At 38.2% G+C, this 26,522-nt stretch overlaps 1 protein-coding gene and 1 long non-coding RNA gene across 9 annotated transcripts; one reads left to right on the top strand and one right to left on the bottom strand.

Annotated features, from left to right (window-relative positions):
• Nucleotides 1-10: 10 nt before the first annotated feature.
• Nucleotides 11-1,904, bottom strand: LOC110777491 (uncharacterized). The gene is made up of 2 exons (XR_002530449.2): nucleotides 1,063-1,904; nucleotides 11-372 (listed from the first exon to the last, which is right to left on the bottom strand). It is a non-coding gene; the product is annotated as an uncharacterized lncRNA (long non-coding RNA).
• LOC110777490 (protein RNA-directed DNA methylation 3) lies at nucleotides 261-22,695 on the top strand. Of its 8 annotated transcripts, none has more exons than XM_056836806.1 (21): nucleotides 286-398; nucleotides 6,609-6,669; nucleotides 7,795-8,529; nucleotides 8,702-8,906; nucleotides 9,790-10,037; nucleotides 10,176-10,331; nucleotides 10,439-10,597; nucleotides 10,680-10,763; nucleotides 13,295-13,368; nucleotides 13,478-13,837; nucleotides 13,927-13,978; nucleotides 14,093-14,248; nucleotides 14,347-14,487; nucleotides 14,622-14,718; nucleotides 14,804-14,953; nucleotides 15,024-15,078; nucleotides 15,186-15,253; nucleotides 16,794-16,863; nucleotides 19,110-19,146; nucleotides 19,325-19,367; nucleotides 19,504-22,695. In XM_056836806.1, exons 4-21 carry the CDS (start codon nucleotides 8,723-8,725, stop codon nucleotides 22,200-22,202), a joined length of 4,833 nt encoding a protein of 1,610 aa, XP_056692784.1. In that variant the 5' UTR covers nucleotides 286-398; nucleotides 6,609-6,669; nucleotides 7,795-8,529; nucleotides 8,702-8,722; the 3' UTR covers nucleotides 22,203-22,695. The 8 variants fall into 8 exon arrangements, with proteins under 8 accessions (XP_021837787.2, XP_056692783.1, XP_056692782.1 ...); XM_021982099.2 differs by lacking the exon at nucleotides 286-398 and adding an exon at nucleotides 3,683-3,770; XM_056836807.1 differs by lacking the exon at nucleotides 286-398 and adding an exon at nucleotides 4,413-4,651.
• Nucleotides 22,696-26,522: the final 3,827 nt, after the last annotated feature.

Below are 26,522 nucleotides of genomic sequence, written 5' to 3'. Positions count from 1 at the left end.
ACCTAAGACATTATAAATCGTAAAATTGAATTTCAATGCATCCCACTAAGTACAGTAAATTAATGGCAGAGTACACGTTCGAAATGGATAAAGTATATCCTTAGCTTGTAGAGAAAAAAAAGTTAAAGATGAGACTACACACCCTTATCCCTTATTCTTACTAATTTGGCGCCACAGGTTCATGGGTAACCTATTCTTGAGCAATTTGCCTCATATAATTTCGTACATATACCTAGGTTGATAGCCTCATAGTCGTGTTGATGTCTGCTAGCTGCCTTCACATGCTTGACGACTGCCTCAAATCTACACTAACCAAAGTCTCTAGCTGGACATTATTGCCCATCAAAGAAAGTACTTTGCTCTGCCTGATTCCTGTGATATATTCAAGTAATGAGAAGGTATGAAAACTCTCAATTTGTTTCAAGATTACGGAATTTTAATTTGCATGAGTTCTTACAATCTTGTAATGCGATGACATAAAGATTATTGGTTGTGAATTCAATGTAATCGATGAATCTTCGGCCAAATATAGCAACAATGGCATATTATACTTTAATCTTCAATACGTTCTCATTAAATTTATAAAATCTAATAGTGTTACATATGCAGAACTTACTCGAACCCCTTTTTTATGATGCCAAACCCAATTCCATATGAAAAAAACTCTAGAACTCAGGTATCTTCCATAAATTGGTTTAACATCAACAAAACCCCTAATTCAGGTAGCATTGATCTTTTACTTAAGGCCCATGACATATCCTTATAATTCCTAAAATAATTTGAGGGAAAAAAATGGAAACTAGTTCTAGCTTAGTTAAAACATGGGTGAGAAATGTGAATTTCAGAACATAGTTAAAAACACAATAGAGAAATAGATTCCCCACAAAAGAATTGTGCATAACTGCCATCTTCTAGAACCAAAAGGTAAAGATATTAAACTTGTAATTATAACTTGTGAAGTCACCAAATATTTGGAATCATTAATATATTTATTAAACAAGAATTCCATTTTCTTAGGTAACAAAATCATCAAAAAGAAATAAGTTAGGTTTGAGATTATACCCATAAGAGAAATAAGGAGGCAGAGAAGCAGCGACAAAAACCATAAGACAGATAACACAACAACAACATCAACGGAATAGCAACAACAGCTCTGGCAGAGCCACGAGGAGGTGGCGCTCCGTGAGTCTACCGGAGGAGAGGAGAGGTAGAGGAGTGAAGCAGGGGAGAGGAACAAGAACACAACGATCAACACCGATCAACCTCCAACAACATACGACAACGACGATGGAACACCGTCGCACCGACAACCCAAAAGTGGTGGCGCACCCACAACAGGAGGAGAGAGAAATTCAATTAGTTAGGGTTTGAAATTTTAAATCAAAATTTAATTCAATCAATTTATGGAAGGATTTAGATGGTTTATCAATTGAAGACGAGGTCTAGATGAGGGTGGTTTAGCGGCCACCATCGACGGCGACATCACGAAGCTTGGACGAGAGAAAGGAGAGACGAGGGAGGGGAGCAACAACAAAATCACACACAACAACAACAACGAACATCCTCGGCAGCAGAATCAACGTCGCCGGCGAAAGGGAAACGGCTGGCGGCGCGGCGACACAAGGAGTAGGAAAGAAGGAGAGAATTTGTGGTGAAGGGAGAGAGAGGAGAGGTGATGTGTGACTGCGTGACTGTGTGTAAGTGAGGAAAGGGATGACTCATCAGTCATCAAGGTGAAAGGAGATAAGGGAAGGAATTAGGCTTAGGTTGATCAACAAGAACAAAATAATACGGAGTAGAATAAAGTTACATACACTTAACATTTGAAATAATAGAACAAAATAATATTAATAATTCTTTTAACATTTAAAATAACTCTTTTATACTCCCTCCGTCTCGGAATACTCGAAACAGTTTGACTTTTTGCATTATTCACATAATTCACTTTAACCCTATTTTATTTCAAGTATATGAAAACAAATGTTAGTACATAATATATTGTTGGTTTTATCTTAATATATATTTTCAAAATATTAATATTTTATAAGTTTTTATAATATGTAGTTAAAGATATTGGTGGTTAAAGTTGTGCATTGGCAAGCGTGTCCAGTCAAAACGTTGCGAGTATTCCGGGACGAAGGGAGTAATGTATTAGTAATTTAACTTAATAAATAAAATAATTTCACTAGTTCAATTGATAAAATATGAATCACAATTTACATTCACGTTCAAATAAAACAATGAAAATTTAGAATTATAAAAATCTTTATTCTTTAGTCGAGTAGATTTCTAAAAATTCCAACTCGTTGTAATAAGTCGAGAATTAATCTTTAAGTTGATTAATAGATAATACTAAACTTAATCCAATCATTAATAAAATCTTAAATTACTAGACTCAAATTTGTTTCAAAACAATTTTAAGAGTGAGATTCAAAAAAGTAATTATACTTAAAAGAAGATTGAGAGCTGCTTAAGAGTGAGATAAAAAATAATATTTATACTTAAAAGAAGATTGAGAGCTGCTTAAAATATGAGCTATTACATTAATAGTTGTCGCTACATTTCTAACCATAGAAAGGCTTTAACTCTTTAAGCACTCAAGTACTTAGAGATTCTACTGATCGAGAAACCAAAGAATGCATACCTAGTCTGCTCCGATTCAAAAATACATCAAGTTCAAGCCCTCGAGTTGCACCAATCAAGGTCTTTATTGGATATATATAAATATGTAACTTGAGTACCCAAGTGTTATTTTCTAACTCTAAGCATCTTTTGCAATCCACTTAGTTGAGCGACCCTTATCTCCAGCAAGAAATATACTCGATTCCTACAGTGTAACAGAGAAAAAAAAAATTACTGGTCATATAGACGACAAATAAATAAATAGCTGAATTTGGTACTTGTGCTTCTCAATTCCATAACTAATATAATTGCATAGGTAGATAATAAAATCAAAGATTTCGAAAAGGTTTGCATAAACCTAGTTGAGCAAATTAAAGAAAATGGATGCTTAAATGCCTCAATATTTTGTCATCTACCAAATTTTGTAGCATAATAGCAAACCAGTATCTTCGAAACCTCTATTATTTTCAACATATTCAAAGCAGGAACATAATCAATCAAGCATACATAACCAATTTCCAAAAGAAATTCACCAGTCGACTTATTAGAGAAAAAAAAAATTACCCTACTCAAATAAAGAATGAAATAAAACAAGTTTAAGCACAAATTACAAAGAATACTGAAAGACTGGGAAATCCTTGTCAATTTTCACAAAATTAAACAACCATGACGAAATTAGTGTTTCATAACACATAGAAACCAGAAAATCAAAATTAACCAAAATCAATTTAATCAGAATAACAAAACAAAACCCTATTTAAAAAAAATCATAGTTATTGAAGTTCAATACAAGAAAATTTGAGAAATAAACAAAATTGATGAGAAAAGTTACATACTGTTTTTTTTTTGAGGGAAAAGTTACATACTATTGCTGAGAATGACTTTGTGCAAGTTATGACGATGAGTTTGTAATCGATGATATGAATTAATCATAGAGTTTGAGATATTTTATTTGTATTTTCTGTATTTTCTGGATGAGAGAATACAGCAGCAGAAAATAAGAAGTGAGGGAGAAGAGATTAAATCTGGACGCGCCATAATCAGCAAGGGAGAAGGGAGATGCTGGTGAGAAATTTAGGCGATATCAGTAGAAAATGGGCATTTTGAGGAGCATCAATGGAGTGGACATCACCGTGATAGAATACGAGGTGATTGATTTTTCGTTTAGATTTATTGGTTGATCTTGAAACAAGTTGTTAGAATTACGATTTTAAGCATAGTCCACAATATATTTAGTGTGGAACATGTCCATTTAAAGAACTGGTGCTAATCTGGACATGATCGCTTTTGATATGGACAAATTGGTTATGTGAATTGAAATACTTTATTAATGTTTTTATTTATTTATTATTATGGCTTAAACAACACTCACATCACAATTACACCACCACTACTAACAGCAACACCACCAACAACAACAACAACAATAATAATAATAATAATAATAATAATAATAATAATAATAATAATAATAATAATAATAATAATAAATAACAATTGTTATTTGATATGAAATACATACTTCCTCCATTCCTAAAAGATTACCCCATTTGACTTTTTACGGTCTTTAAGACACGGCTTAAAACGTAAATATCTCTAATTGACACGCGGACAATTTATAAAAAAAATTGATATTCCAAAAATAAATATTAAAACGAATCTAACAAGATTCTGCATAACTATATTATTTATCATAAGATATTGAAAATTCATGATTAAAGTTTTTAAAGTTTGACCAAAAAAATTAAAACGGAACAGTTTTCTAAGGAGGGAAGGAGTAATATGATAATGAAACTAGTCAATTCCAATGGAGCAATTTCATCAACGCGGGATTCCCTAAATAATAAAATCATCAACGCGGGAGTTAAAACATTTACTGAGCGCCAAAACTTTTCGGTAACCCCACCTTTCCGAGCCACCTCCTCACTCTTCTCCACTCTTCCTCAATTTCCCCTCTTGATGAACTGCCCTACCCCAATGAAGAAAATCAATCAACGATTTGATTAGCGGGCACCGCGTCTCTGATGAGGTATTCTTCTCATATCATTGATTAATGTGTCTAATTTTTCTCTTTTCTCAAATTTGTTTCGGTTCATGTAATTTCTAGGGTTTGAATATGTTGATAATAGTTTGATTATTCTCCTGTGTTTAATCTATCTTTTTTTAAGGGGATTATCGTTAATCTTCATACTTTTGCATATTTTTATTTTATTTTAATGGTATTAGCTTGTTCATCTTTTTCGGGTGGCTTTGGACTGTGAGGAGATGACAAGTAATTATGAGAGGAAGGAACTGCTTGAGATATTCGAATCATGGCAAAAGATTGAGGCAAAAAAGAGGCAAAGGGGAGTTATTCTCTTACGACAAATCTGGTGTCGTCGCAATGAGATGGTCTTCAATCGGAAGGAGACTCCACATGGTGTTGTATCTGATCATGTGAGGCGACTTGCTGAGGATTATAATTCTTATACTGCTCGGGTGTACAGTTGTGTTAGGCGTAAGGAAGCCTAAAGCACCAAAATGTGGCGCCCCCCCCCCCCCCCCCGATAAATTTCACCAAAATTAACTCCAATGCATCTCTTAGTGATGATGGTTGGTGTAATACCTCGTATTTTTATACTATTTATAAGTATATTTTATTATATTTATAAAGCATTTTACGATTAATTAGCATTTAAATAATATTTAAATGTATCTTATTTAAATGTATTTTAATTAATTAGAATATTTATTATTTTAATTAATTACGAAACAAATTTAATATTTGAGTCGGGAAATTAAATGGGTTGCAAATGATTTTTAAAGGCTTCGGGTTTTAAATGAAAAGTCCAATTCGTTTTATTAAACGAGCCCAATCAAAAGAATTTAATTCCAAACTCTTGGCTAGCCCAGTCATTTAATTGCTAAGCCCAATCCTATTTTCCTAAGCCTAGCCCATTAAAAATAAGGAGCCTATAAATAGGACTCCTCATCATTAATTGAACCCCTAAAATCTCATAAACCCTCTCTTTTGCTTTGCTTGCCCATCACTCTTCCTCTCTCCTCTTTGCTCGGCTCGTCCGCACGCTGCACGGCCCTCGTGCCCTCGTGCTCGTGCCCTCCTGTTGTTGCGTCGCTGTTGCTCGGCCTCACGCCCCAGCGCACAGCGCCCCTGCTCTCGCCCCTCCTTCGCGCACAGCGCCCCTGCTCCCTCGTCCCTCTTGCGCGCCTAGCGTGCTGCTCTGCCCTGCTCCCTCGCGCCCTAGCGCGCGCGTCCCTCTATGCTCTCTCGCGCCTCAACGCGCGCCCCTCTCTCTTGCTCGCGCCCGCTGCTGCTGCCTCGTCCCTTCGTCGCTGCGCACACCCGCACACGAGTTGTGCGTGTGTGTGTGTGTGTTGTTCGTGTTCGTTATTCAATTCTTTTCGCCCAATCACCCTAATTCATGATTGTTCCGTGCTATAGGCCGAATTGGTATAATTCTCTTCTTCCTTACCTATTCTATTTCAATTCCGTATTTTAAATTATAATATTATTATTGTTTTGAGTAATTAAAATGCTGGGAATCGGTTATGAATACCGTGCTTTGAGGATTTGCGTGTTGTGATTCATTAGGGTTGTTTTAACTATTAAAGCATGAATTTTCAGATTCGTTTATTTAATAAAGGATTGATTTTTATGATAATAAATTAGTGTTATTGGGATTTTCAAGTTAGGGTTTTAACCTAGACCTAATGAGTCAATTGATTAGCATAATTAGGTGATGATTTTAATTATGATAATCAATTATATTTTCAGATTTGAATAAAGGCTTAAAGTGTTGATTTTTATTGATTTTAAAGACGAAAAAAGTATGTTTTGGTACTAGGGATTGGTTTTGCAAATTGAGACGTTTATATTATTGAAAAACGATCGAATTCTAAAGTTTAAATAAGGTTTTAGATTTTATAAAGTTGCTGGAAATTTAATGAACATGGAAATAATTTAAGTTTCATTATTTTGATGATAGGAGGTGATTTCTAGTTGAGTGCTCGTTATTGCAAAGTGGCCCCCATGCTTAGGTATTCAAGGTACGTACAAGTTTAGGGCGACCACACTTTTGTTAAGGACATTACATGATTGTTGATGATGTGAATTATATTATGTGGATTCATATATGCTTTGGTGAACGATCATGTGGATTAATGTTTTTGGAATTATTGAATTGTTGGTTGAACAAGCATGTTGAGATTATTATGAGTATGGAATTCATTGTCAATCATGTTGTTCAATATTTATGCATGTATGGTTTGTTTCACATGCAATGGATGGACTATTTATTTGTATGCTATTGTACGGGATGTCTAGCATACTTTGAGCCAATTATTCGTACCTCGTTGTACTATTTATTTTACCACATGTGAAGGGTTAGCTCATGTAAGCCACCGCACATGTAGGGTTCAGTTGAGAATATTATGTATGAAATGAATTAGGATTTGTCGTGCAAGGGCACAACCCTCATGTTAATGTGCATGATGTGGAGTCTCACTTTGGTGAGGAGGAACATGGTAGTAATTTCACAAGAGTCTTGCTTGGTTGATCACAAGTCATTAAGCATTAAAATAAGATTGTTTTGGTTGTTGTTTATTAATTGTATGAAGATACATTGTTGAGTCTTGAGTTCACTTTAAATAAAATATTAATAAACGTAAAGTGCAACCAGAACAAGCTTCAAAACTCTTGGAACGTATATACCTTGAGTATGAACAATGGGGGGAGTCTTGCCGGAAAGCTCGTACTCCTACTAATGATACAAGACGTTGTTTCATTCATATTATGCGCAGAAATTCCGTCGGTATGGCCCGACACTCGGTATGGCCCGATTTTATTATTTATTATTTGGTGTATGGTTGGCTCCCATCACCTTTTCCTTTATGGAACTTTCTTTTGGCCCGTTCGAAGCTTATTCTAATTAAATTGTGAGTCAAGAGTCGAGTCAAGAGTCAAACCTTGTATTCATGATTTGTTGTTATTTATTTTATGGCTTTTGCATGATGATTAGTACTTAGTGAGTGATGCATGTTTTAGTTTCATTCACTCTATGCTTGTAAGTACTCAGCTTTTGCTGACTACGTGCTTTGTGTGTCTTGGTCATGGCCTTTGCCTTAATGACCCTATGATGATCTATCATTTGCACTTGCATTGATGGGGAGTAGAATAATATAGCAGGTTGGTAGATCGGAATCATGTGGCTTGGGATGATCGAGAGAGTTGCATGTTTTCGTACTTTGAAACTATTTAATAATACTTTAATTATGTTTGAAATGTTTGAACTATTTATGTTTTGGTTTTGGGCCGTTATGGTTCCAAATTGTAGGAGGCCTCAATATTACATTAATTATGTTTTTAAAAGTTAGTTGACATTAATTTCCGCTGCGTAATTCTGGTACTAGCCTTACCCGTTATCACGACGACGGTAATACTTTAGTAATTCCTTTATTTTAAGTTGGAAAATGGTTTTATAAAAGCGAGGAATTATTAGGGTGTTACAGTTGGGTTGGTTTGGGGGCTGTCGCCAGAGGTCACTGTGGGGACGTGCTGTTTTCAGCCTGCAAGAGGGTGCGTGCTCATTGGCCTCCAGAGGTGGCAGAGGGGAAGGCAATGCTGCTCGCAATCAAGCTCGCACGCAGACATGGCATGAAGTTAGTTATCCTTGAAAGTGACTATGAGCTTCTCATCAAGCGCCTAACTAAGACCTCTATTTACTTTGCTGATCTTGATGGCATCCTTGATGACATTCTTTCTTTTTGTACTTCTTATGATTTGATTTCATTTCTTGGTCTCATGTTAGGAGGGAGGGTAATTTTGTTGCCCATCGCCTCACTAGATTAATGCCGTTTGGAGTTCAACAAATGTGGGAAAATCATTGCCCTTGTGAAATTTCACCATAGGTAACAATGGACAAATTGTGCCTTCGTTAATGCACTAATCCTATTTTTCTCTAAAAAAAAAGAAGAAATACGGCTCTTACTCCAAAATCGAAAGCACACACTAACAGTCTAAACACACACAACAAAAGCCCCTCCCCCCGCATCTCTCTCCTCACGCCATTGTCTTCTTCAGGTGAGAGGAAGAAGCTCAGAAATGGCGTCTAAGGGCAAGGGAATAGCCGACGGTAAAGACTCATCTGGCAAGAGAAAACGTTCGGACGACGATAATGGTGGCAAATCTAGGAAGAATCGCAATGTTCTACAGTTCTTCGAAGATGCCGCCTTTGAAGATGGCGATGGTGACAGCGATAGTGGCAGCGACGATTTTTTTGATGATGGTATATTGTTCAAGTCTTCTCCTTAATTTGCTTCTGTTCTACCTTTAAAGTCTCTGTTTTTATGTTAGGGTTTTTTATGAACTTGTTTTTTCTGTGGTCGGCTTCTTTTCGTCTTCATTTTTTCGATTTGTGGGTTTTAGGTTTCTGCATGTAGATTTCAGGAATATGGATGAGTTTTAATTGTTACATTGAAGCGCATAATTTATTTTTCTTGGTGTTACTGGATTTTTCATAATTTTGGCTTGTGGGTTCGTTGTGCTTTTTTCTTCCTCTTCTTTTCGGGCAGTTCATCAGTTTTCTGTATTTTAAGGAAATGTGGGTGGGTTTTCGTTGGTGATCTTGATAGTGTCTTGTTATAAACTTATAACTTAGCATTTTTGAAGCTCCCTTTGTCAATTGAGTTTAGGGTTTTGCCTGTATTGGTTTTAGGTGTCTGGATTGCTTTTTGCTACATTGTGACACATACTTAGTTGTATTTTTTTTTACTTGTGTCTGTATCTTTCAAATTAGCTTTGTTAGTTTTTTTTTATTGCCTCGTTGTTTCTTTTTGTGGTTCTTCAGATTTCTCTAGTTGTGCTATGTGAATTAAGGCTGTTTGTTAAATTACTCTGAGGAAATTTGTTTAAATGAATGGAAGTGAAGAAATTTATTGAATCCAACGGGCTGATATTTTCTGAAGTTATTTTGGTTGAGTGATCCAACTCGACATTTTACTTGTTATTGTACTACACAACTTGGAACTAGTTATAACCTCTCCGCTCTAATTATGAGTATCGTTTCTTCTCTTTTAGAAACATAAGCATACACTCGTTGGCGTGTGAATATTCCCCTGTTCTTACGTGTAATCCGTTCCTAATTGTGTTTTTGCTCTGTGTTCGACCAGATTTTTTAGCCGATTATAATGTGGATCCTAAAGTCAAAAGTGAGCCTGGAAGATTTGATCAGGTCCCCTTTTTTCCGAAAGAGGAAGAATTAAGTGGGGATGAACTGGAGAAAATGTTAGAAGAGCGTTATAGGAGAGGGTCTGGATATGTTAGGTATGCTGATGATGATTACGAGTCTAAAAGGTCTGGAGACAAGAGTGAACTTATGCCATCCGTGGAACCAACTATCTGGAAAGTCAAGTGCAAGGTATGATCAACATTTTTCTTGGCATCAAAGTTGAATGATTACTCTCAGTTTTTGTTCTTTGCTACGCCTTTATTTATTTATTTAGTATTTATTTTGCATGCTCTATTTCTGCGAACACTAATTTTTCTCCACATTCAGGTTGGGCGAGAGAAAAATACTGTATTCTGCCTGATACAAAAGTTTGTAGATTTGAAAGTCTTAGGAACCAAGCTGCAGATAATATCTGCATTTGCTGTCGAGCACATCAAAGGGTTTGTATTTATTGAAGCAGAAAAGCAGTCTGACGTCGCCGAGGTAACCTTATATAAGCTGCAGTTGTTTACGAAAGTCCTATTTTCTCCTTATATTGCGCAACTTTGTATCCTCTTGTCTAAAAAAATTAATTTATAAATTTTTCTTAGGCATGTAACCAGCTTGCTGATGTATACTTTAGCCTTGTAACACCAGTGCCATCGAATGAAGTTGGTCGACTCCTGGTTGTTAAAAAGAGGTATCATGAAGTCAAAGAGGGAACATGGGCACGGGTAAAGAATGGAATCTACAGGGGTGACTTAGCACAGGTTTGGTAGTTTTTGAATACAACTTGCAGACATACGGAAGTTTCTAGTATTTGCTTCTCAACTGCAAGTCATATTTGTTTAGGTGGTGGCTGTCAACAATGAGCGAAAAAAAGCAACAGTGAAGTTGATCCCAAGAATTGATCTACAGGCTCTTACGGAGAAATATGTAATATTCTTAGTCTTCAGTTTGGGTTTCTTTGCCCTTCTATTGGGAACTAGCATTTTTATGAATAGATATAGTGGCTTCCAACTTTTAAGTGAAATTGTTTGTTTCAGATAATCTTTGTCACACCATATCTCATGAGGTCTTCATGTGATGTACAAAACTTTAGCAGATTATTTTAACTCACTAGCTGCTGTCCATGCTGTGTGTAATGTTTATTTGTATGTCAAAGTGAGTCAAAATGCATGTTTATAGCTGCCATTTCCCTTAGTTGATATGCTATGGAATCACATGCTTCTGAAATGTGAGAATCTTTCTTCATTCACTATAGTTTTCCTGTAATCTTTGTATCTTTCTTCACTAGTCATCAATTATTGCCTGCTATATGCTTTATCATTTTTGAGTTTGAGCTAAGCAAGTCGTTCAAAACTGTGGTGCACTGCTATCTACTCATTGTAATAAACATCCTAGTTAATCCCCCCCCTCCCCGACATTAGAAGTAAAATATTTTTTTGCTAAGTGTATATGGCAACTAAAATTTCAAACATGAAGGAGATGGCTGGCTAAGGCAAGTGATACATGCACTGAAAAAGAAAGTAGATTGTATTGTGATATACTTTGATATTTTCATCTGAGTCCATTTACAATGAATTTAGAATCTTTAGCTTTTGGATTATAATGGACTAAAGTAGTAGCTCATTTTTGTTGATGTCTTTATTTATATCGAAGTACTAGGAAGATATTGTGTGCTGGAGTACGGGCCTTGTGTATATAATCTCGTCCTTATCATGCTTAGACTCAGATTATTAAATAAAAAATAACAACCAACAGTCCAGAAATTAGGAGATCAACAGAGAATGTTAGGATGAATTGCAGAAGAATAAGAGAGAGAAAATAGGGGAAAGCTTAAGTTGTATTACTTGATTTGAGTGAACACACAATTACAACTACTCACTCTTTGAGGGGTGTATCTCGTCCCAAAACTACTAAGTCCACAACAATATTCAGAATGTCATCTCTCACCTCACTTTTCCCTTATTTAACAATAGCTAACTGTTTAGCTTGAAGCTTACTCTACTCCAAAACTAACTCCCTCCCATTTTCTGTGCTACCCCTTCTCATACTGACACTAACTGATTCCTTACACATCCCCTGAAATGCCCTTCTGACCCCTTCGAGAATATGCCACTAAAATGGGATGTTCTGGTGGATGGTTAGCATTCTCCCCCACCCAAACTGCCACATTGTCCTCGAGGTGGAAATCAGGGAACCTGAGGGACATGGCTGTGAAGTCTTCCAAGTTGCTTCATACCCTTTCATTTTACCATCACTTCTATGACAGCAATGGTTGCATCAATTGCATTTCTGAATTCTGACCCTCCAGCACAGATTCAGGCTCCTTCAAACATCATATCAGGGGATAATTGAGAAGGAATATCCATTGAACTGGAGCTGAGCCCACAGCAGACTTAAGTTGTGACACATTGATTACTGGATGGATTCTAGCAGAATCAGGAAGAGGTAACATATAGGCTACTCTGCCCACCTTCTGGATTACCTCACAAGGGCCGCAAAATTTCGCAGCCAGGAGGATAGACCTTGCCCCTACCACAAAAGAAACCTCCCTTATCCTCCTGGCTTTTCATGTGTTGTTGAGCTAAGAGTAGCTGACCCCTTGGATCATCCAAAATTCCATCCCTCTCCAACAATCGTTCCTCTATGATAGCAATCACGGTACTGCTTCTTTCAAATCTTATCAACTGTGGTTTATCGATGCCATAGAGGGATTTTAAGACTAATGCTCAAGTTCAATGGAGTCTTAGGTTCATTATTATGTGGCTTTTGATTATAATTGATTATATTGAAGTGGCTCCTAGTGTTAAAATTTTGTTTCTTTTTTATGGTGAAGTAGCAGATGTAATACTTCCTCCTTTCTTATTTACATGACACAATTTCCTTTTAGGGAAATTCCTTTTTAGTTGACACAATTCTATAATGGGAAACTTTTATATGGTAAATTGTCATCTTTGCCCTCACTTTTAAAGAGGTGAAAGTGATGGTTGGTTCTTGTTGTTAAGGGGCTCTTTTATCCTTTCTCTTTCTCTTTTACCTCTCCTTAATATGTGTGTCAAAATCAATTGTGTCATGTAAATAAGAAAGGAGGAAGTATATGATATCAAGGGTCAGAGGAAACCAACCATTTGAGGAATTAGGGAAATGTTGTTTTTCATATTGATTTTGTTTGATATTCTAGTTAGGTGTTTTGGTTGGTAGATATGGATTGCAATTTTTCTGCGCTTTGGGCTACGTTCAACATAGTTTCATCTTTAAAATTTCTTCTGCGTTTTGTGTTTTAGTTTGTAGTCTACACTGGATGCCCTTTAGACTATGTTTTCTGCTCTATAAGAAGTTTGTTAAAAGTTATCCTACTCTGCATCTCTGGAATAGGTTACCTGTTATGTTTGTCATTTTACAGGTCTATGTGTGTATACTCTTATTGCATCATGTTTAATAGTTCTAACTTTTGTTTGCAGGGTGGAGGAGCAAATTCTAAGAGGACAAAAGGATCTGTACCAGCAGCAAGATTGATAAGCTCAAGTGACCTGGAGTAATTGTTATATCTCCTTTTTTTTTAGTAGCTTAGTTTATATTGTCCATTCGTTTGGGTGTATTTTTTTTCTTTTGGTGGCTAGTTGTTGATTTTTTTACCACCTCAGGGAGTTTCGACCTCTTATACAATACAGACGTGATCGCGACACCGGAAAAATGTTTGAGTTCCTTGACAGTCTGATGCTTAAGGATGGATTTTTGTATAAGAAAGTATCCATTGACTCTTTGAGCTTTTGGGGTGTTAATCCCTCAGAAGATGAGCTACAGAAGTTCGTGATTTCCAGTAATGATGAATCTGATAATGTGGAGTGGCTTTCACAACTTTATGGGGAGCCAAAGAAGAAGTCAATTGTGAATTTTGATAAGGGAGGTGGTAAGGGAGGTGTTAAGGGAGGTCGGAAAGGAGAGGGTTCTTCTGGATCCCACGAGCAATCTAGCTTTGAAGTCCATGATCTTGTTCATTTTGGGTGAGTCATATTTTCGAGGCCCGCTGGCTGTGTCTTGGCTGCTTTTGCTTTGTATCAATGATTTATTGTTTTGTTTTCTCATTTGGCAGGAAAAGAGATTTTGGTATGATTGTAGGCATGGAGAAGGGAGAGAACTACAAGGTTTTTATTTTTGTGTGTGTGTGTGGGTGGGGGTGGGGGGGGGGGGGGGTGGGGGGTGCCTTTCTATAACTATTGTAGTCTTGTCTGTTTCTGATATGTCATTGTCTATTTTAGGTTTTGAAAGACGATTTAGAAGGACCAGTGACGCTGACTCTAGGACAAAAAGATTTGAAGTATGTGCCTCTAGAGAAGAAATTTACAGCTTTAGATCATCGTATGAAGACAATATCCATAAATGACACTGTCAGAATTTTGGAGGGGCCAGTCAAGGTTCTCTTCTTTCTATGACAAACTTAAAGTGTAGATTAACAAGATGTGTATGTTTATTTGTATGTTTATTTACTAAGTAACTTTTATCCTTGTTGCAGGGACGGCAGGGAATGGTGAAGCAGGTTTACAGGGGGGTCATTTTTTTGTACGATGAAAATGATTTGGATAATGCTTATTTCTGCGCAAAATCCCAGATGTCTGAGAAAGTGAAGCATTCCGAGACTGCTTGTCATGGAAAGGTATTCCATGGTAGTGTCTCCTGTCACCCCCTAACCCTCCCAGTCGATGAAAAAGAAACCATCTTCTGGAGGTGTGAATGATTTCCGTTTTCCCTTTTATTTCTGATAATTTTCTGTTGTTTAATCTCACACAGGATGAAGGAGGTCCATCGAGTTTTGATGATGTTCCTTCCTCACCTAAATCACCTTTATCTCCTAAGAAACCATGGCAGAGAGGGAACAATTCCGATGGTATGCATGTAAGCACTATGCTTGAAGTTAATCTGGATCTTTTTCTACTTTAACTAATTTTGTATTTGGGTATTCTTTACTGCAGTGGATCAGACAGAAAAAGAAGGATTATTCTCTGTTGGGCAGTCGTTAAGAATTCGAATTGGTCCCTTGAAAGGATATCTCTGCCGTGTCTTAGCTATTCGCTATTCTGACGTCACTGTGAAGCTTGATTCTAAACATAAGGTTCTTACAGGTTTGTCCATTCTGGATCTCTTATCTCCTTTGACACTAGTAAAGCATCTTATTGAGGCGACCTTCTGCAGTTAAACGTGAGCATCTTTCTGAGGTTCGTGGAAAGACTTCTGCCTCTTTAATTAGGTAAACTTCTTCTTTGAAGCATACGACTAGAAGCTCATTTGTAGCTGCTTTTGTATAGTCTGTTAATTTGGTTGATACTATGGTCTGATTAATAATTGTGTCAACAGAGATGACCCAGAAACGAGTTCACCGTTCAAACCATTCGACTTGCTTGGAACTGAAGGCAACACAAATGGTAGGAATCAGCAACTTTGTGACCACTGGTTTATTATCCTTTGTGTGCGCATGCATCCATTTTTATGAAATTACCTTTTGTTAGAAGTTTGATGATTTTGAAAGTTTCTAGCTCACTTCAATGGATAGGGTTAAAGGATCCTTTCAGCAATTTGAGATGATTCTCAAGATCTTTTGGCTCTTATCCTGGGCTTTCTTCTAATTTATATTCCATTTCTTTATCCTATCTTCCTCTCATGTGGATTCCTTTACGAATCTCCTTCCTCTCTTTACCCCTTGGTGAAACAAATATGTCAACATCACAGGCATCTGCATACACCTTGCACAAAGAAAGAAAAAAGAAAGAAATGTGTTAAAAGAAAAAAAAATTTGTTCTAGATCAGTGTGGTACTAGATTCAAAACTTGCTTAAATGACACAATTCATGTATTTTTAGTGTACTAAAAAAAATTGTATTCTTAGTGTACTATAAAAAAAAATTGTATTTTTAGTGTAGCTACTCCCTTACTGCCATAGGACCCTGTAAGTCCGTAACAAAGCAAAACCTTGTTGATCCACCCGTAATTTCTTAAACCTGAGAAAAGAAAGGAAAAAAGAATTTAAATTGCAGTTTCTGTATGGCAGTTTGCTGTCTCTAGAAGCTGCCCCTTGTTTATACTTGGTTACACCATTTTGAAATTTGTTTGTATGGTGCAAAGACATTGAGATAACGATACAGTTATTACCTCTGTTACCCGGACTCGGCATTTAATCCGTCGTACTCGTTTGACATGGCACTGACATGGGTACGAAATCCGGGTCAGATCTGGCAACATGCTCTCGGACATGGCTAATCCTAGATCTAGAAATTGACCCATCAATCTACAAAAAAAAGGAATGATATTTTAGGGATTTAGGGATGGTCAATTCTCTCTTCAATTTTTTAAAGCTTCTCCCTTCACCTACTTCTGTCACCCTTTTTTTTTCTTTTTTTTAAAATATATTTTTAACTTTTGACTTTGTCCTCTTTTTCTACTGGAAACTGGCAGTGACTGGGTAGTCACGTGGCCCCTCCACTAGCATTCTTTTTTTATTTTTTATTCTGTGCTTGGCAAATGAGGGACTTAGGCAGGAGCTGAGGTAGTTATGTGGCTCCTCAGCCTCCTCCCCTTCCTCTTCTATCTTTTCCTTTTCATTATAATTTTATGGAAAAGAGTCTGAAAGATAAAGTTATTTTATATTTAAGAGTTGCTGTGTCCCTGTACCCATGTCTAAATATCGGACAGAGTCCCGTGTCCCTAATTTTCAGATTACCCGTACCCAACATTCCATCCCGAATCCAGATAACACAGGATATTATGTACTGTTTCTTTCCCATTTGTGTGTTTTTTAAGAATTACATGCTAAACAAGCTTAATTACCATTTTTGAAGAATTCATCATCACGGATATTGTTGCAATTTTCTTTATTCTGAATTTGACGTTATTGATCTTTTTCTTTGAGGCATTGGAAGCTAATTTGTGTCTTTCTTGTTTAAATGTGATATTGTTTCTAATTTTAAAGATTGGTTACAACAAGCTAGTGGTTCAGCAGATGGTGATGGTTGGAATGTTGGAGGGGTGTCTAGTGAAAGGTATGATCTGTCTCTCTTGGATAGTGTAATTGAGGTGCTCTCTTGATTACATGGTGAATATCTAATGGGTTGTATACTTGTATGCACCTCGTTTTCTCTTCCTTGCTCTGTCCTGTGCATGTTTTTCACCCACTTAACTAGCCGTTCCTCCTGTCCTTTACCTTGCTATGTCTTGTGCCTGCTTTTCATTTGTATTTCACCCACTTAACTTCCCCTTCCTGCTGCCCCCCTATTCCCCTGATTGGTATATTTTCTAACTGACGTGGGGGTTTCCAGCACACCGGTAAGATCTATGCTATTGTTGTGATATTCTGTTATAGCTTTCTCTGTTGTCATGGCTCGATTGAGGGATTTGTTTTCAATTACTTAAGCACTTATGTTGTGAGCATGCTCCTTCCTTTGTCCTTGACAAAGTCTTGTACAACTGTTCAACTGAATTTATATTAGTGGAACCTCTCTTAATTATTGGTTCATGCAGCTGACCCTATCCTTTTGGGATTAAGGTGCTACGAATCTGGTTAGATCAAACAGAAAAAAAATAAGATAATAAAAAAAATGAAAGACACTAAAAGAGGGGAAAGCTCAGCTATTTGTATTCAAGATCAGTTTTATCCATAATTACAAGCTACTCCCTCCGTATTTAATTAAAGGATACACTTTGACTGACACGTAGTTTTAGGATAGTGAGTTGAATTTATTAAAATAAAGATGAAAGTGGGGTAGTGGGTGAATTATTCAAAGTAGTAAAAAGATAATGTGAGTAAGTGTAGGGACTACAACGAAGGAGAGAAATATTAATATAATTGGAAGTGGGGACTGATAGCCAAAAAAGGAAAGTGTATCCTTTAATTAAATACGGCCAATTATAGAAAGTGTATCCTTTAACTAAATACGGAGGGAGTATAACACTTGAAGGGGTGATAATCCTCCCAATACTTTCTTTCTCTATATTCAACACACCTCTCTCCTTAAGCTTACCACTCTACTTAAGCTTACCACTCTCCTTAAGCTTACCATTCTGTTTACTACATCATTCACACTGTTATTTGGTGCACACAAAAACCACTACAAAACTTTGACATTCTAACAAACTTTCAAGCAATTCCTTTACTACCCTTTGGGTATTTACCGGTTTAAGTGAGGACCACAGGAGCCTTATGTGGATTCACACCATTAGGTATTGGTATTGTCGTAGTTCAAATTCTCTCTAAACAATATGAGTCTATATGTCCCAAGCAGCCTTCTAAAATCATTGCTGCTGTAACTGCTGCAGCAGCTCAAATTTCTCTGGAAGAACGTGACAAGCTACTATGATGCGACCAATGTGTGGCATACTGAGGTTTTAAGTGACAATAGGGTACTCCAATAGAGAACTGTTACTATGAACTCAGAAATAACTTAAGCTCATATTTTAGACATGTATTAAAATATATTTAAGGTAGACTCGATTAGAATAAAACACGGAAATAGGCTCTTAATTGATTCTCTTCCTTTGGTTTTAATCACAGTTCAACCAGTCTTTCTGATATTTTGCCTCTTTCTGTATTATGGTCTTCCCTTGGCCAGCTTAAGCTCATATCTAAGCTGGGTAACCTTAAGATTTCCTAACAATACTGTGTATCACCCAGGACGCAAGCAGAATCACTTAACATTGAACTGTTCATAGAATCTGCTGGTATTTATTACAGGACTGCCTGATTCTACGTTAGTGTTTCTTTTCCTCGTTAGTCACATACTCACATGTCGGTGATGGAAGGAAATTTCATTCGATAACAATAGCAATAATCACATGTGCACTAGAGTTTATGTTACTGTTCTTTTACAGTCTATAGGGGTTAAGTAGGAAGAAATTATTTGTAGAGTGGTATCATTGTAAATGATACTCCCTCCACCCCGTAAAAATTGCCCCATTTTATATGACCCCCACCAACCCCATGCTGAAAAAATCTATTTACTCCGTACCACTAAATATAACACTTAAGTAAAAGTTTGTGATGGAGGGAGTATTCAGTTAAAAAGTGTACTTAAGGTTGCCAATGTGAAATTTCTACTCTGGATGGCTTCAATGTTTTTTGTGGGACATGACATTGTGTTTGGTTGCTTTTGCCCTAACATTTTTCATAAATGATGCTTGTTAGGAGCTGGTGATGCTAGGCACTTCTTTTTGGTGTATATTTTCTTTTGCTGTTTATTGTTTCAGTGATTTGATGATTATTTCTTATTGATTTTTAAATCTGCATATGCAGGAGCGCTTGGCCTGCCTTCCCATCCTCTGGTGCTTCGGTTGGTTAATTGATCCTTTTTCTTTTGGGTTTCCATTGCATGTGGATTTACCCTATTCCCTTCCTAGTTCCTAACATGCACCCCCTCTCCCCAAAAAGTAAATAAGCTTTTTGTAAATTCATAGTCTGTGCTTATGCCATTTCTTTAAATGAGCCCATGTTTCTTTCGATAAATGCAGCTTCAAGTGGGTACTGCAGCTACTGATCTGCCTTCTTCTGTTGGTAAATACCTGTGCTGTTATACTACATCTTGTTAAGTATTAATTGTTGGCTGAGTCGAATTCGTTTGACAAATTTTGTTTTAAAACTCAGTGTCCAATATTATTTCTTACTTTTCTTATTTAATGTGAAATTGTAGAAGATACAGCTTGGCTCAGTAAAGTTGCTGTCGGCAATGAAAAAGCTGTTGATAACAGTGACCCTGTTGGGGGATGGGGTACAAGTGCTGGTGGTTGGGGAAAAGCAATAGCCCCTGTTGGAGATCACGGAGGCTCTTGGAACGTCGGTGGATCTAGTTCCAGCCAAGGAAAAACAGATAATGCAACAAACAGTTGGTCCAGTCAAATTGCCGAGAAGGGCCAGTCTGATTCTCTGGACAAAGGAAAAAGCGTGGAGGAGCAAGGCGGTTGGAATAATATTGGTTCATGTGGTGAATCTGGTTCTTCTGGTTGGGGTAAACCGAAAACATGTACAAAAAGTGTGACTTGGGGCGAAGGCACAGCGTCAGTAGAACAGAGCATTGGTAAGGCAGGTGGTGTTGAATGGGCTGAACCTAAGTGCTCTAGTAATCCAGCTGAAGAGTCTTGGGGCAAAGCAGCAGATGGCTGGGGCAAAAATAATACGTCAAGTGAGAGCAGCAAATGGGGAAGCTCAGCAGTTGCATCACAGACTCAAGTTGTGGCCTCTGCTGAAACACATACTGGTTGGACAGGTGCCTCTTCTGGTTCCTCTGGCTGGGGTATTTCAGGTCAGAAGTCTGAGGAGAAAGCAATGGATGGGTGGAAGAAGGATGCTACTACTACTTCAAGTGGCTGGTCAAAGGGTGGAGATGTAAGCCAGGGTAAGAGTTGGAGCAAGACCACTGATGGGGGTGGGGAAGACAGAAGCTGGAAAAAGCCAGCATCTGGTGGTAGTGGTGGAGGTGGTGGGAACTGCTACAAATGTGGAGAGGCCGGTCACATGGCGAGGGAATGTCCAACTGGTGGTAGTGGCGGAGGTGGTGGGAACTGCTACAAATGTGGAGAGGCAGGTCACATGGCAAGGGAGTGCCCGTCAGGTGGTGGTGGCGGAGGTGGTGGGAATTGTTACAAATGTGGGGAGGCAGGTCACATGGCGAGGGAATGCCCATCGGGTGGTGGCGGCGGCGGCGGAGGTGGTGGGAATTGTTACAAATGTGGAGAGGCAGGTCACATGGCGAGGGAATGCCCATCGGGTGGTGGTGGCGGCGGAGGTGGTGGGAGCTGTTACAAATGTGGAGAGGCAGGTCACATGGCGAGGGAATGCCCATCTGGTGGCGGCGGAGGAGGTAGTGGGAGCTGTTACAAATGTGGAGAGGCAGGTCACATGGCGAGGGAATGCCCATCTGGTGGTGGTGGCGGAAGAGGTGGTGGGAGCTGTTATAAATGTGGAGAGGCTGGTCACATGGCGAGGGAATGCCCATCTGGTGGTGGCGGCGGAGGTGGTGGGAGCTGTTACAAATGTGGAGAGGCAGGTCATATGGCGAGGGAATGTCCATCTGGTGGTGGTGGTGGCGGAGGTGGTGGGAGCTGCTATAAATGTGGAGAGGCAGGTCACATGGCGAGGGAATGCCCATCAGGTGGTGGGCGTGGAGGTGGAGGTGGGCGTGGAGGTGGTGGGAACTGTTACAAATGTGGAGAGGCTGGTCATATGGCAAGGGAATGCCCATCATCAGGTGGTGGCGGCGGAGGAGGTGGTGGGAACTGTTACAAATGTGGAGAGGCGGGTCATATGGCGAGGGAATGCCCATCAGGTGGAAGGTATGGAGGTGGTGGTGGGAGTTATGATAAACCAAATGCAGGAGGGTCGTCTTGGGGAGGTGGGAGCACAGGTGGATCATCTTGGGGAGGTGGGACTGCAGGTGGGTCATCTTGGGGAGGTGGGACCGCAGGTGGGTCATCTTGGGGAGGTGATAGCAGTGATAAACCAAAACCAAATGCAGGTGGATCATCTTGGGGAGGTGGGAGTGCGGGGGGATCATCTTGGGGAGGTGGGAGCAGTGATAAACCAAATGCAGGTGGATCATCTTGGGGTGGTGGGAGCAGTGATAAACCAAATGCGGGTGGATCATCTTGGGGTGGTGGGAGCAGTGATAAACCAAATGCGGGTGGATCATCTTGGGGTGGTGGGAGCAGTGATAAACCAAATGCGGGTGGATCATCTTGGAGTGGTGGGAGCAGTGATAAACCAAATGCGGGTGGATCATCTTGGAGTGGTGGGAGCAGTGATAAACCAAATGCAGGTGGATCATCTTGGGGTGGTGGGAGCAGTGATAAACCAAATGCAGGTGGATCATCTTGGGGTGGTGGGAGCAGTGATAAACCAAGTGATAAACCAAGTGCAGGTGGAACGTCTTGGGGAGGGGATAAACCAAGTACAGGCGGATCATCTTGGGGAGGTGATAAACCACCAAGTGCAGGGGGATCGTCTTGGGGAGGTGATAAAGAAAGTGCAGGAGGATCATCTTCGTCTTGGGGTGGTGGGAGCAGTGATAAACCAAGTACAGGAGGGTCGTCTTGGGGCAGTAACAAACCAAGTGCAGGAGGATCGTCTTTGTCTTTGGGAGGTGATAAACCAAGTACAGGAGGGTCGTCTTGGGGAGGTGATAAACCAAGTGCAGGGGGGTCGTCTTGGGGAGGTGGGAGCAGTGATAAACTGCCTGGTGATAGGGCTGAAGAAAAGGGCTGGGGTGGAGGTGGGAGCAGTGATAAACCACCTGTTGACGGGGCTGAAGAAAAGGGCTGGGGTGGAGGTGGAGGTGGAGGTGGTTCATCTTGGGGCGGCAGTGGAAGCAACAACAAAAAAGGTGGTTGGGAATGAGACATCTAGGAATGCAGGTTAAGTTTGGGATAACTCTTTAACATCTGGGTAGTAGCAGTGGTTGGGGAAAGTTGCTTTAGTTTGTGATTGTGTTTGACTGTTTGTTCTAGTTTTTGGTGTCTACTGTTTTGACCTGGATCTTGAGCCTTGAGGAGTAACCTTGTTTGGTTTATTTTTGCTGGATCTGTCAGGTTTTAGGGTAGGATGGCTGCACCATTACTGTTATGTTTTGGCAATGTAAATAAACATGCTACTCCTTCACTGTAGTGTCATCTGGCATCTTAATAAGTTCTATTTCTGGTGATGTATTTGTAAGTTTTTTAGGTGGATATGTAAATTCATTCCTTGTGTGCTTTGTACTCTCCCTCCTTGTGGTGGTTGCTGTTCATGTGCATTGATCTTTGAAGATATGATAATGTAATTCGAACAAGTGTTCAGATATGATGGGAGAGTATTCTAAATTCTATACATGTGTTATAAGTATTTCTGTCAAGTTTATGGATTTAATCTTAAAATCGTATTAACCCTGTGTATGTTCTTCAGGATTTGTATTTTGTATTCTAGTGTCTATCAGGCAAAAGTAACATTTTGTTATATGCCTATGGTCTTTAGGCCCTTCTAAGAGGAACTATATTCCAATCTCGGATATATTATTATAAAAAAATATTTGATCAAAATAAGTTCATATATGGTACTCATAAGTTGAAATATGGTACTCATAAGTTCAAAATTGGTATCAGAAGCTCAAAAATGGTACCAGGAGTTCAAAAATTGTCGATCCAATCAATGAAATTAACCCCAAAATTTCCAAAAAGAAGTTAGGGTTCATATGAAATTCAAATTGGAGATTTGTTGAATGTTTAATGTATTTACAAATTGAGGTTGGGGAATGTTGATTCGTATTTATAGAAACTAATACATATCTTTATTTGATGTCATGAAGTCGATTTTGCCGGTCCTTTGGACTATAAAGAACCAGATAAACCAGTACCTAAACCCAAGGAGTTGGAAGATGAGAAACCATCAAAATTTGTGCCCTTTACTGGTAGAGCAAGGAGTTTGAATGAGACCGATAACATGCCAACTAAACAATTATTTTCTGCTAATGATGTGCTTATGTGTGATGGTGATTTATCAAAGAGCATGAACAAGATTATTACCGGTGTTAGGATCGCCAGTATGATGTCAAATAGACCCACAAAGCCTGCAAACATGAGTTCTGACTAGGGACAACGAGAGAAAGAGAAAGCAAACTGAAATATTCTTCAAGAAGTACAAATATTGGTGGTGAGTAATTGAAGAGTAGTAAGGGTGTAATCCCCCGTAAATTTATAAATTTTATTAATATATTTCAACGTATATTATTTATATTTAAATAGAATTTATGAATTTTAGTAATAAATATATAATTAACGTATATTTATTTTATTTTAATTACGTTCTAAATATTTAACGATTTATGAAATCAAAATAGTTTTGAATTTTACTTTGAAAAGAATTCAAATTCAGAAAACAATCCGAATCGATTTTTGATGCATACACTCAAACCCAAATCCTAATCCTAGCCCAATTTTGAAAAAGCCCAAATAGATAAAACCCAAAATTGACTCACAAGTTTCACTCCTCTCAAACCCACATACAATTCACGTAAAACCCAAAGCAACCAAAACCCTTCTATTTCACGTGAACATGAACCGCAAACCCCTTGCTTCAGCCATCAGCCCTCCTCCACCGTCGCACCTCAGTACCTGGTTGCAGCCTCCAACACGCTGTCGCCTCCCTGCCTAGCCGCCGGCCTTTCTTCCCTGCTCCATTCTCCTTCGCGAGCACCATAGTTCCCTCCTCTCCCTCTTTTCTTTTTCTTCTTCACTGCTTGCACCAACAGCCACCTCCGACCACTTCGGCAAGCCTCCTCTGCAAACCAGCGTCGTCGCGTCGACCAACCACCGCCTTTAGTTGGCCGACGTCGCTGCCCTTCCAGCCAGCAACACCTCTTTTCCCCTCTCGTGTCTTCTCTCTTTTACCCTCCTCCTTTCTTCTTGCACGGGTCAACTGCAGCCCCCAACGCGACCCTGCACCGCAGCGGCACCAGCCGTGCACGCCACCTGTTGTCGCCGCCCAGCTTGCTCCGGCCAACCTTCCCTCCTTCTCTCTTTTGGTTAATTCTTAAACCCTAAACTAATTAATGTTTTAATTACGTTTTATTAATATAATTCATGTTTTCCTTGAATTAAATTATAGTTTTTATGGGTTAATGATGAATTTTAGATTTTATGTATTGCATAATTAATAATTTTAATTTCAGATTATACGATTGAATTTAAATAAGCATTTTAATTATTAAAATATGAATTTTTAAGGTTTTTAATGATTTCAAATCATGGTAGGATGTTTATGAATTATTAAAGTTATTATTTTATGATTTTAAGCATGTTGAATATATTTTGGGAGTAGTTTGAAATTAGTTATATTGCTGAAAATTTAAAGTACGATGTTTGCAAAGAGTTTTCAACGAATTTCAATCACTAATTCAATAATTATGATGCTAGGAAATCAAAGGTTTAAGTTTTGATATTGGGGATTGTTCTAAATATGTTTAGGATGCATTTAGAATGTTTTATTATGGCTGCCAATGATTAGAAATTGATTGGGATTATTTGTTGGTTGTTTTAGGAGGAGAATTCTCTTTAGGCGACTTTTGAATTATTAAAGTGGTCTCGCATTTTGTTTACACAAGGTACGTACATACCTGTGTGCTTGGAATGTGTGCTAATTGTTGAAACCATGTTGAATTGTTGATGAACTTGGTTATGTTGATATCGTTGATGAATTTAGTCAGGTTGAATATTGCATGTTTAATATTGTTGGTTAGACATATTGAACCTATATTGCATTTTGAGGATTATAGTATGTTAGTATGGATGATTGATACAAACATGTTTGATTGGGAACACTAGATTACTTTGTATATAATTCAGATCAGTGGATTGTTGTTCCCTTTTAGCTTTTTACTACTTTATGAGGGCCGAGGACCTCGTTTAGTAAGTTGAAACCTTATACCCATATACAGGGTAGATCAGTATTAAAGGAAAGATTGGAGTTAACTGGAATGAGTCTTGTTTAATGCCTTTGTGATCACTTACTTAATTCCAAGATAAAAACAGTTGTAAATAAATGTGGATTGTATGCCTTATGTGATTGTTGAGTCATAACAGGGTGTCAATTTGTAAATCATGTAAAGTGAAACTGAGTAGCAATAGCTTTAGACTGTGCACGTCTAAAGTGACGGACAAACATGAGTTGGGGTTCATGGTGGTAGCCCATGGCCTTTAATTCGGACCGGATTGATCACCGTGTCCTATTTTTATTCAAACGTTCCTCGATATCGCAGGTCACTGAGGTTACGGAGTCGCGCCCGTACCTCGTCTTCCTTAGTGAAGCCTCTAGCTAGAAAACTCGGTCCATTGTCTATTTCAACTAAAATAATATTATTGTTATAAAAGTCCAGTCCAGTCTAGCCTAGTCTAGTTAAGTATGGTCGTCAAATTATTATGATTTGTCTGCCCTTGTTTATGTTCATTAGTATCATGTTAGGGTTGTTCGTTAATAGTATCATGTTAGGATTATTATTGTTTTAGTATGTAGTACTCATCTTTGCTGATTACGTGCTTTGTTTGTGTGTGTTGATCATGGTTATGCCTTATTGATCCTGTGATGACCCATCTTTGGTGAGCAGTCTCTAAGGATCAATAAGCGTTGCCCATCTACAGGTTTGAAGATGATGCATCATTGGGATCGGGATTAGAGAGCTTGTAGTTATATTTGCTTTATTAAGTGATTTGGTTTGTTAACTTAAATTTGAAATTTGTCGTACTATTCGTATTTCCTTATTTCAGTTAATTGGTTTTGGACCTAATATGTAATAAGATTATTTATGAACCTAAAAGTTAGTTTTATATTTTCCGCTGCAAAATTCTGAATAAGCCGTTACGTTTTCACACGGGCGATAATACTTTGATAATTTCCTACAGTTATATTTAAAAAGGGGTATTTTAGAAAATGGGAATTGTCGGGGTGTTACAAAGTGGTATCCGAGCTTATGGTTTTAATTCAATAATTTTTAGGTGCCTAAACTAGCTATTTTCTTCTACTTATTATATCATTAAAAAAAAAAATGCGTACTTTTTTTTGGGGGACCAAATTCATTTTATTTTGTTTGAAAGTATACTCATATTTCATATTTAAGCTCTAAATTAACTTATTTATTCGAAACTTTTCGTTTATGTGAATTAAGTACGTTTTTCTTTCTTTTCGAAATTA

Source organism: Spinacia oleracea, chromosome 2, assembly GCF_020520425.1.
Source record: "Spinacia oleracea cultivar Varoflay chromosome 2, BTI_SOV_V1, whole genome shotgun sequence".
NCBI lineage: Eukaryota > Viridiplantae > Streptophyta > Magnoliopsida > Caryophyllales > Amaranthaceae > Spinacia > Spinacia oleracea.
The sequence above is the reverse complement of the archived record's forward strand: the minus strand, read 5'-3'. Positions and strand labels throughout refer to the sequence as shown.